Source organism: Sinocyclocheilus rhinocerous, unplaced genomic scaffold (assembly GCF_001515625.1).
Source record: "Sinocyclocheilus rhinocerous isolate Xijiao unplaced genomic scaffold, SAMN03320098_v1.1 scaffold468, whole genome shotgun sequence".
NCBI lineage: Eukaryota > Metazoa > Chordata > Actinopteri > Cypriniformes > Cyprinidae > Sinocyclocheilus > Sinocyclocheilus rhinocerous.
In genome coordinates this window covers 171,700-191,743 of record NW_015635305.1, presented here as the reverse complement: position 1 = coordinate 191,743, position 20,044 = coordinate 171,700, and the positions used below count along the sequence as shown (strand labels likewise).

Genomic DNA, 20,044 nt, shown 5'->3' with positions numbered 1-20,044 from the left:
TTTTATTTATTTATAAAACAAAATAAAACAAAATATGAACGTTTCATGTTTGGGTTTACTGAAATGTCTTTAAAGGTTGAGGATTTGGAGAAATGGTGATGAAAAGCAAAATGGTTGATATCACTCACAGCAGAAGCATTGCCATTTAAACAGAGAGAGTTGTGGGTAGCACTGTGCACCATGAATGAGAGTCGGAAATGAACAATTTAAAACCCATTACGACTGCCCACGTCTCATTTTGGAAGAACATGTAAGACACCTTTTGTAATGGAGTTCTTACATTCTGCTTTAATTTTTTTTCTCTCTCATCTAAAACTGGAAGTTTAATGGACAGAAGAGGATGAACTTTGTATCAACCCGAGATGAGTTCAGGGATCATCTGTGTGAACTTCCGTGACTCTCGTTCATGCTTAACGCAGGTATGAGAGAGAGAGAGAGAGAGAGAGAGAGAGAGAGAGCTCAAAATGTCCTTCCAGCATGGGTCCTCTGATATTGCTCAGTTGCTCAATACATGAAATGCATTTTCAGAAGGAAAATATGATAGAAAAGAGGCCGTCTTAAGCCAAGTTAGGTATTGGCTCACTGTTGGCAGCCGCCTGTGTACAAAGTTGGCCTTAGGAGAAAGACAACCTTATAAGGTTGGTTCACCTGAAAATGATATTATATTATGATATTATAATATTATTCCAGACTCGTATGACTGGCTTTCTTCTGTGAAACACAAAAAAATGACAGTGTTTTTTTTTTTCGTAATAATTCCATAATTCTAACTCCTCTGAAGCCGTACACTATCTTTGTTTGAGAAAAAAACAGTTAAGTTCAAGTAAAGGTTACAGAGATACTAAAAAGGCAATAAAGGAAAGACGCAGTAAACTGTGAAAAACAATGAGGGTTAATAAACTGATTCCAGATGGGCCAACAACAGCAGTCTCAGAGTGAATTTAAAATGTAAAAAATGCTCCTCATTAAAAGTAATAAGGGCAATAAGTAAAAAAAAAAAAACACATTTTAATATCTAGCCACCTGGCTTAAATCTCTGTGCTTCAGCAAAACTGAATGCGAGTATTGACTGCCTACACAGTGGCGAGGAGCTCTGAACCAACATGCAGCGAAGAAGGCCGCCATGCCTCCGCAACACTTCTCCCATCAGTTCCAGGGTGAATGAATCCTGGCAACGTATGACTGGCAAGCCTTTTCTCATTAACAGCATGCTGAGTCACGGAGCGGTCCACAGAAAGAGAGAGAGCCTGACACAAAGGAGGACCCACAATGCTCCACTTGTTGCCTAACAAACTCATGCTTGTTTAGCTGCCCTGAATTGAAGATGTATTCGTATGGAGACCCACTAATCGGGACCTTGAAGAGGTGGAGGAAAACAGTGTTGCAGAGAAATACCAAAACAAAAACTAACATTTTTGTACTATACTAAAATATACTTAAAGATTTTAGATTAAAGTAAGCATAAAATGGTCTATTTTGTAAATGCATCTGATTGATTTTATTAAAAAATATTCATGCCTGCAGTCAGGGCTCTACACTTACTTTTCTTTTTAGGAGCACGTTCAAAATTTTAGGAGCACCTTCTAATCAATAATCCAAAATGTTATCAAAAAGTAGCCTTCCCATTACGAGGTGATATTTGACTCCTCTAACTTTATTAAAAGTATGTCATCTTTTGTCAAATTCTTAAAAAAAATTATATTTTATAAGCTTTTTAAAAATTATAATTAAAACGACAGAATAAGAACAAGTAGAATAAGAAATATAAGTTACCAATCAAATGAAATCACTGTGTATGTACAATTAAATGTACTTTCAGACATTTAATGAGGCTCAGAGGTGGCATGAGTGCAGTTAAATTCATAAATTCATGATGAGATTAATGTTTAAAATATAACATTTTGAATATAGAAATATTAAATGATTTAAATAACTGAAAAGATACTTTAAAAATGAAACTAAAACTACCAGCAGGTGGTGGCAAGTCACTGATTTTATCACGGAATCATTCATTTAATTGATTCATTCGAACGGCTGATTCATTCAGGAATGAAGCAAATGACTGTCTTTATGAATGGGTAATCATGAATCACTGACTCACTAGATTTGTTTAAAAACCCCGTTCATTCATAAACGAAACCCCGCTGTGTTTGAATGGAGAGGCGCTGTGTCTTTGTTTTAAACAATTTTCGACGACAAAATAGAGCAAAATCAGACAATAGTGTTATAGTCAGACAATGCAAGTCACTTAATATTAACTTCTTGTTTACTGAATTGTATTGTATTAAATCAGTATCACATTTACAAACTCCCTTAAAAATCATTAAAAGCTGTCACTCATCTTAGTTCATAGCGATCTCACACTTATAATCAACGAAGCTCTCTGCACTGTGCAATTAATCTCTTATTTACACCCTGTCTACACTTTGCTTTTGAAAGGATTCGTGAGATGTCTGTGATACATTACTCAACGCTGCAAAAACACGTAGAAACCTTTGAAGCTCCCCTGAGCGCAATCACAAGTATGATGATGATCGGGTCAGTCGCACTGGTGCTCCTAAAAAAATTTTCATAAGTCGCACGCAGTAGTTTTCAGTCGCAAATGCGACTGAAATGGTCGCACTGTAGAGCCCGCATATGTTTTTTTGGCCTCATCATTTTTAATCAAGACATTAACTCAATATTTCGAAATGGCAGATGTCTCTCGTGACGTATGCCAGACTTCTCAAATAGTTTAGTCCACTCGACTGCGAGCTTACATTAATATCTGCCTTCATCCAATCAACAACAATGGATAAAACCAAGTCCCCACCCTACATTTTTATCTTGTTCGATAATCTGTTTCACAAGGATATACACTACCATTCAAAAGCTTGGAATCAGTAAAAAAAAAAAAATGTAAGAAGTCTTTTATGCTCATCTGCATTGATTTGATCAAAAATACAGTAAAAACAGTATTGTGTGCTCACTTGTACTTCTACTACAGAGCTTTGAGCAAAATCTCTCAATTTTCCATTTAAAAAAGATATGAGATCATTTCAGGTTACATAAATGTGAAGGAAGAGCTCAAACTAGTGACTGCCTATTAACAATGAGCTGCCTATATAGTGTGACACCCCAAAACATTACCACTAACCATATTCAAGCACAAAGAATGAACAAAGTGCACAGCATAGGGATCTCAGACACAGCTCAGAAAATGTGTCAGGGTTCACCCTGTCATTGAGCAAGGGAAGTAGATGCACGCTGCTGATGACTAATACAGATCAATAGTTCAGTCTCACTAACATGCTTCACATCACTAAACCCAAGTGGCTCCAGATGTGCAGATATGCACACAAACATTGTCTTTACCCAGAAATGACAATTCTGTGATCATTTGCTCACCTCATTTCATTAAAAACCTGAATGACTGACTTTTACTTTGAAACACAAAAGATGTTTTGAAAAATGTTTTTGGTGTATACAATGCAGGTCAGTGGGGTCTGGACAGTATGGTTTTGGACTTCATTGATTTTCATTGCATTATCCGAAATTATATCTTCTTTAGTGTTCTGCAGAAGAAAGTCGTTCAGGTTTGGAATGACATGAGGGTGAGTAAATGATCGCAGAATTGTCCTTTTTGGGTTAACAGACCGACACAGCAATCTTATGTGTAAGCAGGACAATAAAATACACTGACACTAACAGAAAGTGTCTTGAATAACATGACAAGACATGTTGTGTAAGCAGGCTGTTTTTAATAAGAAACAGGAAATATAGTCATGCCATAAAACCATGCTCGTAACACTGATGACTGTCCTAAATTACACTGGATTATTACTGATATAGGTCAGGTGCTATTCTGACATAATTGTTAGTTATTTCTTCCTGTGATCTAGAACAGTAGCAAGAGGCCGATTACACATTTCATTAATCGGAGGGATATCAGAAAAACATACACACAAAACAGCCGTCACCTGTCCAAATGCAGCCTCCGTTTCCTCACACGAAGGCTCATGGGGAGGCAGGCGGCAGTGTGAGTGGTGTTGATGCCTGCTGATGGTGCACATATGGTGCAGGCCAGTGGTTTAGCTTGCTCTCTTTTAGTGGGACATAGGGATGTAACGATGCACCCCGAGCCGGTTGAAAATACATAAAAATATGTGACGATTCAACAAGTCAGCTGAGATGTTAAATGAATAGCGATACAATTGGGGTCAGGGTTTATATGGATGTATATCTGAGGGGAACTGACTGTCTTCAGAAAAGTTTAGACAGTATTTTCTTTTAATCTCACCTCTGCATGATGCATATTAAAGCAGTGTTTGAAATAACATTGCTGCTTTGTTTACAGTGGTAACCAAGGAAAAGCTGCATGGCTGTTGTTCCATAAGCGCCACCTGAATCTGCGTTCTCATTCAGCCCATTTACTGTATTTTTTTGTGCAGATGTTTTATTTAGTATGGTTTCACAAAGCTAAAGTCAGACCATTCTGTTTTTGCTTAATTTCGAAAATTTAAATTATACAATCTAATTCAGAGTAAAAATCGGCTGATGCTGCATGTATACAGCATCTTTGTAGTAGTGAAGCTCATCTGCGAGACTCTGGGCTTGATTTGTTAAGTCTTTGTGCAAACGTTCTTAAGTTGTTTCCTCAAAAAAATTCAAATTCTGAAAATCCAAGTCGGTTTGGAGCATCATAAGGGTGAGGAAATAATGAGATAATTTTTTATTTTGGCTGAGATATCCCTTTAAGTAACAATGTCTGGTGGAAATACCAGGTGAAATCACTTGGGGCATTTGTATTATTCAGCTCTTTAACTCCTTAAAGCTCCTTTAACTCAAAAATTCCAACACATATTTAAGCATTTCTAAACAAAGGTAAACCAGACTTTGAGAAATATGCTCTGGAGAAGCTCAGGCATTTTAATTATATGGTTGAAAAGAAAACAAACAGGATGAAACTTAACAGAATGGAAATTAAGAAACGAACAGGATGTTAAACAGGATGAAACCCAACAGGATGCAAATAAAAAGCTAAACTTCCCATGGCTCAGTGATGTGTGTGTGTGTGTGTGTCAACTTTAAGACCATCTTTTTTTAAGTGTTGACAATATTATATTGTAATTTGTAATAGTAATTTTATAGAACATCATGAAACATTTTCAAGCAAGACAAACTATATAACAAAGAAATGGCCTAATTCACAGAATTAATGGCATGGACTGGAGTTTAAAAAAAAAAAAATCACGTGCATTTACTATTTATTACTTTTCTACATGCCATCCCATCAGAAGAATTTAGAGGACACAAAAATCCGGAGGAACAATAAGTACCCTAGCAAATGAATTGTCCACAGGGATGTTCCTGCAGATCTAGCCCAAGTTTAGACCTTCTCCTTTCCAGTAATAGAGCCAGAAATGGAATCCCCCCCCACCAGCAGCCTGATGTGCTGACGATCACAAATGTTGATTCTGCTGTGCATAAGAGGGCAAACAGAGGACATTTGCCTGCTTGTTCTGGGTCATTCCATACTACAGCTCTGACAATACTGATGACTCCACATTAGAACTGGGCGATATAGCTTAAAACATCAATATTTCCAGTTGTTTGACAAAATTTAATATACATCTGATATTTATGCACTTCTCTAGAATGGCATAAAAGGGTGATTTTTGATGAGCCATCAACAATCAAACAACCACTGAAACGAAGTAGATTATAACTGCTCAGTAAAATTGAATATTATGTATTTATAACATTAATTTTTGCCACTGGAATACAGCAGTTCTCCTGTTGTCTTTTTTTCTCTTTTCACATCTGCTTGACCATCCCCCAAGTCTGGAAGTCATATCTTATTTTAACAGGAATCTTTCATAAACACCAACGACCCACATGCAGCTCACAAATATCTGTTAAAGAACACATCAGTTTCCCTTGAGTCCTCCAAGTTACACCACAATGATGCTCACAAATTTATCTCTGGTACAGGCTGACCTTCTAAAAATAGAGACATGTCTGCTTTTGGTAAGAAGCTTAGAGATTCTGCACTTTGCAACAACCTCTCCTTGATGGCAACATGAAGTTGACTTCTCATTCTTTTTTGGAACTTTACAGATGGTCTTCATTTTCTTTCTCACAGACTTGATGATTACAACAAAATGTTCACTTAGAAGTGCTGCATATTTTTTTTTAGCAAAAATGTACCCCCTAGAGAAATGTCATTCAGCTAAATTTATCTATTACCAGTAAACCAATATTTCTCTGAGCAATTTTATGAGACTCTTAATTCAGCTGACCTTCTACTACTAAATATATTTTTGCTTTCAGTGTAGAGAAAACTAAATCAGAAAAGCAAATTACAAAAGAATACTTCTTCACTGTCAGTGAAAGCAAGAACATACAATAAGTAATATAGACCTCCTTTGACAAATTGCATTGTTCATTAACATGAACATATAAAAATCTGGTTGAAAGTATAATAGGGTGTTTTTTTTGGAAAATTATGTTCCTTGGCAAATATTTGCTGATGAACGGAGTAAAAAAAACAAAACAAAAAAAACCTTTGGATTTTACAAGTCATTAAATAGTTCACTCAAATATGTAGACCTGATCTTATCCTTGGCCTCTAGCCTGAGCTCTGTGCTAGCACAACTATTTCCTTTTAACATTAGCAGGCAGGAAATTAATAATTCTCTTTGTTATCCATAAGTAAAATACCAGCCCCTATATTAAATACAAATCTTTTAAATCTTTTAATTAAATAATAAAAAAATATATTGTATAAAGAGAAGCATTTTGGGGAAATCATTCACCATTCATTTTGGGGAATTCATCATTCAAGGGTTAGTTCACCCAAAAATGAAAATTAGGCTATGTTTTACTCACCCTAGAGGCATCCTAGGTGTATATGACTTTCTTTTTTCAGACGAATCCAGTCGGAGTTATATTAAAAATTGTCCTGGCTATTCCAAGCTCTATCATTGCAGTCAGCGGGTGTTGCAGTTGAACAGTCCACAAGTCATCAAATAAAGCGCACGCATCCATAATAAAACGTGCTTCACACGGCTCCGGGGGGTGAATAAAGGCCTCCTGTAACGAATCCATGTGATTTTGTAAGAAAAATATCTATATTTCAAACGTAATAAACACTTTTCTCTCATTTCCGGTATCTGTCATACGCGGAAGCCGTTCTGGCGGATGACGTAGTACGTAGGCGTTGCATGATTAGTGACGAATGTGGAGAGAGAACAAAACAAAACGCTGGTCACGAAAGTGGTTAAATTTAAAAAAAAAAATTCTAATGCTCTGTTTTAAAAAAGGTTATAAAAAATGTCAATAATTATCGATACCGAACGATATGAAACATTATATCGTTGATACATTTTTTAGCTATATCGCCCAGCCCTAAGTAAAACACAAGCTAATTTTCATTTTTGGGTGAACTAACCCTATAAGGGGCTTTTAAAATGTATCTGCACTCTAAAACAGCACATACTCCACAGCAAAATGGTCCAGAATGCAGCCTCAAGTCACAAGTCAAGTAAAAATAAATAAATAAATAAAAATGTCACAGTGTCTTAAAAACTCAGTACTTTTGAATAACGATGGTGAAAAGACAGCAAGATGTTTTGCAAAGGTTATTTGGAACAGACTGTTCCATCTAGTTTACATTGAAAAAACACTTAAAGGGGTCATATGATGCTGCTAAAAAGAACATTATTTTGTGTATTTGGTGTAATGAAATGTGTTTATGCGGTTTAAAGTAAAAAAAACACATTATTTGGGCGGCTTTATGCAAATCTTCCCACATAGTGAGGTAGGTATGTGGGGGCGTGTTCGAACGAGCCGTTTTAGGTAGGTGTGGCTAACTCTTAACTTTTATAAAGAATATCTCTTTGGATTTGAGACTTTAGTCTTTGCAACTTTACAGATCTTCTTTATGCACCAAGAGCTTGTAACACTCTAAAGAGAAAGGAAAAAATGAAATCGCATCATATGACCCCTTTAAAAACAGAGGCAACATGTTCTTTGGCTAAAGAAAAACTATTCAGCCTGACCTAATCAACAATTGGTCTCGTTTACACTGCAGGTCTTGACGCCCAATTCTGATTTGTTGCCTATATCTGATTTTTTTGACCGTCCGTTTACACGTTCTGTCAATTGAAACCCATATGCGGTTCATGTGTTTACACTTGCCATATCTCCTCCATGTTTCCTGTGTTGCTTTCATTTACCGCCTCTCAGGGTTGCCAGGTTTTCGCAACAAGACCCACCCAATTTCTACTCAAAACTAGCCCAAAATAGCCCAATCGTGTTTCAAGGGGGGTCCCCCGGTAAAAAACGCATTCCAGGGGGTAAAATACAAATTTTTGGCAGGGTACCCCAATATAATTCGCATTCCAGGGGATCAACTCGCAGACATGAAAAACAACCCACGGCAACAGTGTTAAAGTAGCCCCATGGACTTGGCAACACTGCGCCTCCACACGTGCTTCCTCCTGAGAATAATATGACATCATTAAACCGCGGAGAAGTACCAAATTGTCGCAGTTTTAATGACGTACAGAACACAATGCCTCAGAAAATCCAATCTGCCTGTTTACATGACAGTCGCATTGGCACATATCTGATTTATTTCCACATATGAAAGAGGCCTGAAACCGATTTCAAAATATCCAAATGCTTGCATTTTTTTCCTGCTTACATGGTCATAGAACACATCTGATCTGTGTAACATAGGTCACATTTAACTAACAGTGTAAACGAGGCCAAAGTGGTCAACAGATCAGTACTTGAAAACTTCATAATTACGACACTGATCAACTACTTCTCAGCTATATGCAACAATCATATTTTGTTTATTAAAATAAAATGGACTGGATGATTATTTTCAAAAAAATTAGAGACTCGTGAAAAACAGTTCAGTAAGTCCACAGGGACAAGTGTTTCTCTCAATATCGCCTTACTGTTTAGATACAAGGGAGTCTCTCATGCACTTTCTGTTGCTCTTTCTTCCTTTAGGAATGTGTGATCATTTGCTCCCGCATTCCAGAGAAGAGCTTCAAAATCATGACATCAACAAGTACACACCCCATGCAATGCAAAACAAGCATGCAACCTCTATTTTTAAAACCACTTGTCCATCTTGTGGAAATTTTGCCATAGAACATACCTGAAAGACAGAATAACTGTTTAGCTTTTAATAAAAATTTGAGGTGCATGCGATTAACAGTTTATTTACTTTCTGGTAGGACACTTGTCTTCTACAACTCCCCATCCTCTCACCAGTTTGCAGTCTCACTCTGCCGTCTAAACAGTCTGTATTGTTCAGGATGACAAGTGGATCTGGTCAGATGCCAGACAAAACACAAAACAGTTGCCAAAGACCATTCACCACATGCAACCAGCAACATACTGATTTAGACAAAGGGATTAGAGCTAAATCCGTTAGATAATCTTAGAGTACTAGTGTTTTGACAGAGAATTGCTTAAGGAACTCTTTTGAGCCAACACACGGTGTGAGATGCCAACCCCACTCTGACTCACAAAGCTTGAGTGACCTATTTTCTCAAAGCAGTGTAAAAACTGCATGTGTGTGTGGTACAGCTGAAATGTTGAAAAAGGCAGAAATTAGTCCTCACAGAACAGTGTGGAAAACCTGACAAGCATGTCTTTGTCATCTCTCAAAAATGCCACTGGCAGAATGTCAGCTTGCGCCTAGGCAGCCAGGACCCAAAGAAGCTTCATACATTGATCATTTCTATTGGATTTGCAGAAATGCGGAAAGGGGGCACTGTGTGCCTTGCCTGCATATAGAGTCCCCCTTTTTTTCAAAACTTCATCTTGGCAGGTTCCTTTGAATGAATGTTTTCATTCACACCGCTACTAGAGGACTGTGCTAATTGTTATGTCATCTGAAGATGACACAGATACAACAAAGGGGAGGTAACACCATAATATAACATTCATCTACTGAAAGAGACACAGGGCTAATTTATTCAGGGCAATGAGGGCATTTTCCAGGTGTAAATCACTTGTCACCAAAAAGACTTTTACAATAGACTAGGCATATCTGGTTACGATGTAGACAGTCAAAAACTGGAACACCAACTCTGTGGCATGAAATAAAAAAATCTATTTCCTAAATATATATTATGATTTTATTATGATTGCATGCATTTCATTTTTTAATTCTTTTTTTCTTTTCTTTTTTTTTTTAATCAAACTCTGGTTACGTATGCTGGATTGTTCCAAACATTTTGTCTGCCTTAACCTTGCCTTTTTTATTTTTTAATAATCGACCATAAGGTCACATTCACATCTGCCTCCATCCAATCAACAACCGATGGATAGAGTGGATGGAAACGTGTAGCCCTACATTTTTTTTTTTTTTCCATTTTCAATAATCTGATTCACTCAGATGTATGTCACAATACGGAATAAATGATCTGTCGCTACTTTAGTTTCATGTCAACTTTAACATATTCAAGCAAATCAAATACACAACGAGAACACTGTCATAACAGGGTGGATGTTGAGTAAAATGCATAAATATAATCCTACATGTCAAAAAATACAAGTTCTTGCGGCTGACTGTTTACGGAATCAGTCAAATTATCTTCGCACAGCCACTCAAGCTCTAAGACTAATTGACATTTAAAGGCATTCATTTTTATTTAATTTTATCTTAATCTTTAGCTGTGATGTCTTCTATATAAGATACATTCAAGTTTCAAAGAATAATGAATTATTCTTTTCTACCCCTCTGAAATGCCAGGATTTAAATATGGCAGAATAATGACATCAAGATTTCCCCTCAGCACGCCCCTTAACATGCATTATTGTCATAAGTAATCAAGCAGGTGTAAAAAAAATGCTAAATTAAATGACACGTTATAGAATAATTTTTTTAATGCATTTCATGACTGTTTTTTTTTTTTACAGGACTGTTTAGGCCTGTATTGACAATGAAAGATGCCAACCCATGTGACAAAACACACACGCACACACAATGCTGAGAAACTAAAAGGACCGTTTCCAACAACTAAACACAACAAAAGCCTGTTTCAACATATGTCAAGAGACCAAAGCTAAAATGTCTGGGTTGACAGATGACTGAACTCTCCTTCACCAACGCCCTCAACTGTCAGTAGGACATACAGGCCCTATAGCAGAGAAGTAAGCGAGATAAGGAAATCAGAGTGGCTCTTAACACAGTCATTCACCCAGCACATGCTCAGTGAGTGGGGTAACACCTCCACACACACGACTCCTTCAAGGTCAGTCCAGTAATGCTCCAATCGAAAGTGCAGTAGAATGTCCTTACATTAAGAACCGCTCTGAACCGGTTTGGTGTCAAATGGTGTCAATATCTCTAACAGATATTGTTTTAGAAGAGATCAAAGACCAAAGCGGATTCTGCCAGTCACATACTCAAGGAGTGAAACCGGGCAAAACAATCAAGTCACGACCAGGTTTGTTGACATAAAAGAAAGCAGTCCTTCTGGGGCTTGTTGACAGAAAGGTGAGCAGGTGGCTGGCTGTTAAGTGACCAAACAAAGCTAAGTTGATGCATTCTGCATTTAACATGCATGGAAAACAATGAACGCTCACTAAATTACTCTGGCAATTTCCAGACACAAAAGACCTTTATTCTGTCCCAACAGATGAAATCAGCTGTTTTACTGCATTACAGATTTCACTTCTGCACAATATCAAAAGTAAAAGCGGCTTCATTTAAGAGCCTCATATATCATCTCATTATATAACAATCACATACTGTAGAGTAGACAGGCTCTTGGAGAGCTACTGCAAAGTGCAAATAATAGGGCCTTTTGCACCGCGGGAACCTTTTCATAGTACCAGAACTAATTGTGGAACTACCCACTTTTTGGCGTTTTCGCACCGCCGGAACTGGGTGCGATTTTAGTACCGGACTGCCTTTTTCGAGAACCAAATTAGCTCCTACTCCGGAGCAGGGTCTAACCAGCACAACTGGTAGTAATCGTGACGTAAGTAGACATTGATTGGCCAAACGCGTACGAAAACGCCCTCATCCGCCATGATTTAAAACGCCGTGTAAACATACTGTAAACATTGTGTCAACTTATTTCGCAAGTATGGAGAACAGCGATAGATGGACGGACGCTGAAGTGCAGGCACTTGTAGCAAATGTAGCACTGCCAGTTGTCGTTGGAGATTCTTAGTCCTCCTTTCCGTTCTTTCAATCGCTTTACGTATACGTCGACTTTCCATGTCCATTATTGTGAAACCCGCGAGACACAACAAAAACACAGCTCCGATCACAGCGTCCTCCATCCACCTGTTGTTAACGTTGTTCTTCTTTGTTTCTGTTGTTGAACGCCGTGCACAAATGACGACGCTGTCGACCGGCTTACGTCACTTCTTAGTACACACTCTCGGTGCGAATGCAACCCTTTAAATGGTACTGGGAAATAGTTCGCGCAAAATCGTCCCAGTACTTTAGTACTGTACATTTAGTTCTGGAACTAAAGCGGTGCGAAAGGCCCTTATGCCCTTCCATCCAGAAACGCAGTCCCTCACCTAAACGCCAACCCATCCTCTGCCAACTCCCCAGCTGTCTCTAATGAGTTGCTTGAAATAATTTATTGGAAATAATAATAAGAGAGCATGGTGGTCATGCAAGGAAGGACAAACAGTCAGGCTCAACGAGCAAACACAAAAGAAGCAACTTCCATCACAGGATGGTGTGCTGCATTGTAGGCTTGCTGTGATAGATGGTGTTTTTGGTTATACCAATGACCATCTAAACCTCGATTTGACAGGCGGTATAAATCATTGCATGTGTGGTTTTATCCTAAGCAGAGCAATATGGTAATAGAGCATCTCCAAGCTAATATAAAACTAGCTGAGGGCCTCTGAGAGCCGGTGTGGATCAGGTGGAAGTGTTTGTGGTTCACATCAACTCTGGGTCTATTTTACTTGTAGTCAGTCAATACTTCCTGTCAATGGCCACCAAAGAGAGGACAGAGCGTGGGACTCTCGGCCAAGAAACCAGCATAAGTTCATGCGGTTAGTTCCAGTTTCTTGTGTCTTGTGTTTATTTTTCCACTTTTGTCAGCATGACATAAGGGACTTTTGTACTGCGGGAACCTTTTCATAGTACCAGAACTAATTGTGGAACTACCCACTTTTTGGCGTTTTCGCACCGCCGGAACTGGGTGCGATTTTAGTACCGGACTGCCTTTTTCGAGAACCAAATTAGCTCCTACTCCGGAGCAGGGTCTAACCAGCACAACTGGTTCTAATCGTGACGTAAGTAGACATTGATTGGTCAAACGCGTATGAAAACGCCCTCACCCGCCATGATTTAAAACGCCGTGTAAACATACTGTAAACATTGTGTCAACTTATTTCGCAAGTATGGAGAACAGCGATAGATGGACGGACGCTGAAGTGCAGGCACTTGTAGCAAATGTAGCACTGCCAGTTGTCGTTGGAGATTCTTAGTCCTCCTTTCCGTTCTTTCAATCGCTTTACGTATACGTCGACTTTCCATGTCCATTATTGTGAAACCCGCGAGACACAACAAAAACACAGCTCCGATCACAGCGTCTTCCATCCTCCTGTTGTTAATGTTGTTTTTCTTTGTTTCTGTTGTTGAACGCCGCGCACAAATGATGTCGCTGTCGACCGGCTTACGTCACTTCTTAGTACACACTCTCGGTGCGAATCCAACCCTTTAAATATAGTACTGGGAAATAGTTCGCGCAAAATCGTCCCAGTACTTTAGTACTGTACATTTAGTTCTGGAACTAAAGCGGTGCGAAAGGCCCTTATGCCCTTCCATCCAGAAACGCAGTCCCTCACCTAAACGCCAACCCATCCTCTGCCAACTCCCCAGCTGTCTCTAATGAGTTGTTGCCCCCACTGTCGTTTTGATTTTTTTTATAGTAACAAAAATCATTTAGCCTAGTTCAGTTAGAGGACAGACACTTTTAAAAACTAAATGCTCAATGCAGCGTGCCGAACCATGCGCGAACGAAAGTGCACCACAGAGCAGGAGTCAGTTTATAAATAAATACATTTTATTTATCACGTGACAAGAGTGAGGACAGGCAAGACGATGGCAGAAGATCGTTTAGAAAGGAAATGCAAAGGCGCATGTTTGGCAATATTTTAGATTTTGAAAAGTCTATTGACTGGAAGTTTTTTTAAACATTCGTTTCTTATTTATTTGGTTCCACAGTGTTTGCTGATTTTCAGTTTTATATACCTATTTAAACTTTGTGTATTTTATTTATTTTATTTTACATCAAGGTGTATATGCCGTGCCTCCAAGCTTTCTTATTCTGCTAATAAACGTTTTGATAATAAAATTAAAAAAAACGTTTTGCTAATAAACGTTCTATGTTTCTTATTTATTTGGTTCCACAGTGTTTGCTGATTTTCAGTTTTATATACCTATTTAAACTTTGTGTATATACCTATTTGAACTTTGTGTAGCCCAAGTAATTTGTTATTTTATTAGGCATATATGGTGTATTTTTATTCGTTTTGTTAATAAAAGTTCTGAGTTTGACGTTGTTGTTGCTTGAATTGAATCAACGCCTAATTGGCGCTAATTTGAAAGTGAAAGTAAAACACGCACGGCACTTTTTCAAGCTATTTGAAAGCCAAGAAATCTGAGGAAAAGAGGGAAAACTCAAACGAACAATTGCTTGATGCCGAATTGCGGCAATTGACGCTAATTTGAAAGTGACAGTAAAATGCGCACACCACTTTTACAAGCCATTTGAAAGCGAAGAAAAAAGGGAAATTTAAACGAACTAACACCCCCCCACGGTGATACCGGTATTACCGGTGTTGTCACACGTCGATTAACCGGTGGGAAAATTTCCTCACCGTCACAACCCTACTGCATTGTTTCAACACCCTTTTAACAGTTGGTCAAACACAACAACAAAAGGGCCACAAACCATCTCCATTACTCCAACATGCAAATAATGTGGATAGGATTTTTCAACAAAAATTAAAATCCTGACATTATTTGGGCTACTTCCTTTTGTGGAACTGACCTATTGGTAAGCCCCTCCCCTCGAATGCAGATGAGCCAATGGCAGTAGAGTATCAGTTGCACGGGGAGCGGAACTCGGACATCTTTAGTTTTCAGCGCCATAGAGAAACATTGGAAGATCCGAAGCTCACATCGGTTTGATGGTGTTTATGCTACAAAAATGGAAAAACGATGTGCCTGGGGTAATTGTAACACTGATTCCAAGTATCCTGAGAGGATAGGCAATATAATTTATTTTATTACATGTCCTAAACCCAAACAAAACAGGGCAAAATATCCCTAAGCATTCAACCCCAATCCCAATGAAGACAAAAACGTTCATTTTCTTGTTGTCATACTCCCATTAAGCTACCATTTTCATCTGCTCAAGCAGAATGTTAATGTCATCTTGCGTTTCAGCAAGGTAACTTATCTCTGGCTAAAACTAACGTTAAAGTTAGTGCGTCCATGCTAACGTACATACCTGAATAGAGGACTGTTCTCACATCATGTACAGTGTAGGTCAAAAACACATAAACAAAGGTCTACATTTCAGTGCCTCTCCATATTAATCAGGTTAAATGTACATTAATTTAATCGTACCCTGCGATACATGAACGGTGTTGATCCGGGATGTTGTCATCCGCGATCGTGATGACCGTAACATGAGACTTCTCCCGCTTGCATTGTGATCTGTAAACCCTCGCTTCGAGTTACCCACCGTATTTATTTTCAAATATTAATATATCCCTCCATGGAATATTTAATTCACACTTGAATGGTGGCCCTTCTGTGTCCAAAACTGTTCAAAAACATCGTGGGACAAGGTTTTCACACTGACAGCTGTCATTGTAAGAGAGTGATCAGCTCCGTTTGTTTGTCCGAGGGAGCAACAGTAACTAAGGGTGGTGGGGCTTACCGATAGGTCAATTATGCAGAATCACAGTCTTTTTCCATACAATAACATTTAAAGAGTTCATTTGCAAAAACCGATAAATGCCTCTTACAAAAAATTAGCTGATTGCCGTGCATTATTCTCCACATATAGCTGAACCCTAAACACATTTTGTCAAAAAAAGCCGGTTTTGTCCACTTTCAAGGCATCGTGAGTTCACGTGTTACTGCAGAGCCGACAAGCGCCCTTGTTGTTTTTGAACAGAAGCCGATAAGTCCATATTAGCGAATCAGCGCGCTGTATTCAGGTCAGGTGACAAGGCTACTTTCAGAAAAGACGTGCTAGCTAAGAGGAGTTTCGTCAAAGCTGACTAAAAGTGATCGAGGATGGATAACTTCGACGAACTTGATGAACCTGTGATATCTACTTCAGGGCGAAAAAGGAAAATAAAGCGGAAACGTTTTCATGGAACCTTGCAAAAGCAGTGCTTTACAATGGTGAGGGAAAAGCTCCGTGTATTGCGTGTAATCACATCCATACAGTTTATGATCACAACAACAACAACGTTTGTCAGGCATCTACATTGTCATCTGAGGAGATTACAAAGATTAAACAAGTGTTTTTTTTAAACTCTAAAACATGAAATGTGGAGTTATCTGCTTTTGCAAAAAAACGACTTTTGGAGTTATCTGCTTTTGCTATAAAACAAACTTTTAATATGCAAAAAAAACATACTTCCAATAAACTTTAATTTAGTAAATTACCTGTATTTGTTTAAGTCGCGTCCACATCGCAGGCTTTGCGATTAGGAAATCGCAACGTCTCAAATCGCGATTTCGATTCGACTTCGATTAATCGCACAGCCCTACTTTTAATATGTAAAAAAAAAAAAACACTTTCAATTAACTTTAATTTTGTAAAATACCTGTATTTGTTTAAGTTATTATTACTTAATCAAAACAACCCAACTGTAGTTTGATTGATATTACTTGGAATGCGCAATAAAAAAAACGTGATTCCTGAAAATAAAATAAAAAAAGTTATCGGTTTTTGGAAATACTCTTCATTTGTTCTGACCAACATCTCATGTCGTTTTCCACAGAGGAATGTCAAATAGATTTAATCTATCCCTTTAAGACAGTCAAATTAACTGTATACATTCAAAACAGAACATTTTCATAACTGTCTGTCTTTTGTCAGGTTCGTTGACAACAGCTAAAAATGGGTGTTTATTGTACTGAAAATATGCCCATGCATGACAAAAAAAAAGGAAAAATCTGTAATCGTTTAGTCACCTTTATATAGTTTTCAAACATGTATTACTTACTTTCTTATGTGAACTATGATATTTTGAGAAATTAAAAGTGTTTTTAGCTCATACACTGGAAGTCAATGGTCACCATAACTACTTGGTAAACAACACTCTTCAATTCCTACCAAAAAACCTTCTGTTGTGTTCCACAGAAGAAAGAGAAGTGAAGTTCATTGTAACCACATGATGAGACAATGTAAAAATTAAATAAAACAACCCAGTGGAAAGTAAAATTAAAAACACTTTTCAAACTCAACAGTTGTTTGTGAGGGTGAACTTTAGCACCTACGGTAAATGATATAATTGTGTCCAGTCAGCAAGTTTGGAGCTGCCAAGTTGCTGTTCAGTCAAACTCACTGAACTGACAACATTTGCATGAAAAACAAACACCCAAGTACTTGTATTACAGTCACATTACATGACAGAACTGTGAGAATGATCAAGCATTTTAGTTGACGCTGAGCAAAACAATAGACTAACACACAGTAAACACTACAATATACTGACATGATCAGTTAAAAATACTATTAAATGAAATGTGCAACAACTGAGAAAGATTTTCACCATTTATAACCGTGCAGGAGAGATTACCATCAAGACATCAAGCTTCTTAACTTGTAACAAAAAAAAAAATACTGTGGCCTGTAGAAGGAAGATGTGATAAACTTTGGTTATTATCTCAATATATTTTTGTGCAAAGTTAATTGTAGTAATTTTAGGGCAGTAAAACAATTGGATGTTTGAAAGGGCCTGAGCTTTCTCTAAAACTCTTGTGCTTAAAGTTCAACAAGGACAAGATGAAAGACACCGACCAGTTTTTCTCAGTTTTGTTTGCAGTGACAAACATGAAGTCAAGATTAGGGTCAGTCCACACCTCCTGATCCAAAACCATGTGATCATTAACAGTGACAAAGGCAAAAAATGACATCAGATTATATGGAAGCATCATCTGTCTTTGAATTTATGGGAAGGACAAGCCAGCACCAAGCTAGTTCCTCTTTTTATGGCAAGGAACAACATGTTAGAACCTAAAGCACGGATATGGCGAGGTGCAACCTTTAGTAACCGCATGTTTACATTGATACATCTTTCCTGAACTGCTTATGGCTCTATGTTACATGTCTGAGGGGTTTCGGGGGCTCTTATAACTTCACCAGTAAGTTTTGCCACCTCGTTACAAGTGTGGCCCAAACAAATTGATCCATTAACTTACCTTCAGCGATCAGCTCTTCCACCGTCACTTGGTATCGACCGACAGCAAACACCTTTCCGATGTAGTTGCTGCTTCCAGTACCAGATCCAGACCCACCCCCGAGACTTCCGCTCTCTGACTTCGGCATACGCGAAAACTTCTTCATGCTTGCCTCTTGTGTTCCCGCCTTCCCCAAACGGACAGTTCCAAACACGCTAAAGACGCTTAAAAATCCAATCTGCTCATCTCCGCTCTTTTGTCCAGCATGCTGAGAGAACTGCTCTCCCGAGATGCGCCAGGCACTTCAGTGCTCGAGGGACGCAGAAAGGCGTAACGTTAGCTGAACGCTTCCTAATTTCCTCCAAAGCCCGATGAAGCAACTGCATAGAAGTAAACTGTCAGGGCAGCGTTCTGTCGTTAATGAGTGACAACAGCACGAGTGATACCGTCCACGCTGCTGTGTTTTCAGGCCGACTCCAGTTGCGGCGGAGAGACAATTCGCCTCGCTAGCTGGCTAACAACAACGGCAAAACGCTCTGTTCAGCCAAAGTATTCTTTTGTGTTCGGCGGAAAGTCCAAGTTGGCTGAAGTCCAGGCTATCTGAAACCAATGTGAACAACAAACAGGCAGAAAGTGGGTGTGTTATGCGGAAGCTACGCTAGCGAAACTCTTAAACGATGACTACTGCCACTTCCCCTTCGGATAGTTTAGTTAGCCAGCTCGCTAGCTGAATGGCTTCCTCTATCTGCTTGAACAGGTCACCGTGTATCATAATCAAATGTATCAGTACAAAAATAAGCCAGAAATCCTCCGAGCGGCCGTACGTTTCGGATGTTGCGCGAGCAGCGTCGGTTATAATATTTTTTAAATGGCAGAGCGCTTTCTCGTGCTCTGGAAGTCCCCTGTCACACTGATAAAGTTCGAACTCCCGTGACTCGCCGTAGAATTGGTGGGAGGTTTGTTATTGCCCAATCCGCCTGTCTGACAACCTAACTTTGTTTTGTCCGATTCCTTCCTATTGTCATGATTGGTGTGAGCGAGATGCGTCCTGTAGATACTCTTCTCTGATGGGATGAAACGGATGACTGTCTCTCTGCGTTTTGTTTAGCAGTTTGCTTGATAAAGATATTAACCAATGTGTTAGTCCGTTGAAAGCTGTGAATGAATTGTGTGAGTGTGAGGTGCTTAAGTGCAACTGGCACATTCTACGAATACGGTACACTTTTGTGTCCCATGGTTTTTTTAAGCACGGGAGGCACAAATCCAATGTTTTTGTTGTGAGAACTATTGGATAAACTATTGAACATAAAATTAACTTAACTTGAAAAGTAAAATGGGAATTAAATAGAGTAGGCCTAATAAACTAATTTTAATTAGCAATATTTATTACAATAACGTAACATTCTATTTATGCATGTATGCATGCATGCATGTGCTGTTCAAAGGATTCATTATGTGGACCCTTTGGTAGGGTTTAATGATTTTCTCAATTATTAAACAAATTGTGTGTTGACTTTATTAAGTTCAACCATACAACAAACATTTTCTACAAGCCGTCATTTGCTAGTCTCTACTTACGTTATTTAGTCTAAATTTTCAACCTTGTTACCATTCATATTTATT

General features: G+C 38.5%; 1 protein-coding gene across 1 annotated transcript in view; it reads right to left on the bottom strand.

The window, feature by feature from the left end:
- LOC107746780 (BMP-2-inducible protein kinase-like) overlaps positions 1 to 19,425 on the bottom strand; it is a 39,763-nt gene extending 20,338 nt beyond the window's left edge. Inside the window, exon 1 of the mRNA XM_016561072.1 lies at positions 18,443 to 19,425. Coding sequence (XP_016416558.1) covers positions 18,443 to 18,587 — 145 coding nt within the window. The 5' untranslated portion in view covers positions 18,588 to 19,425. The remainder of the gene's footprint in view (positions 1 to 18,442) is intronic.
- Positions 19,426 to 20,044: the final 619 nt, after the last annotated feature.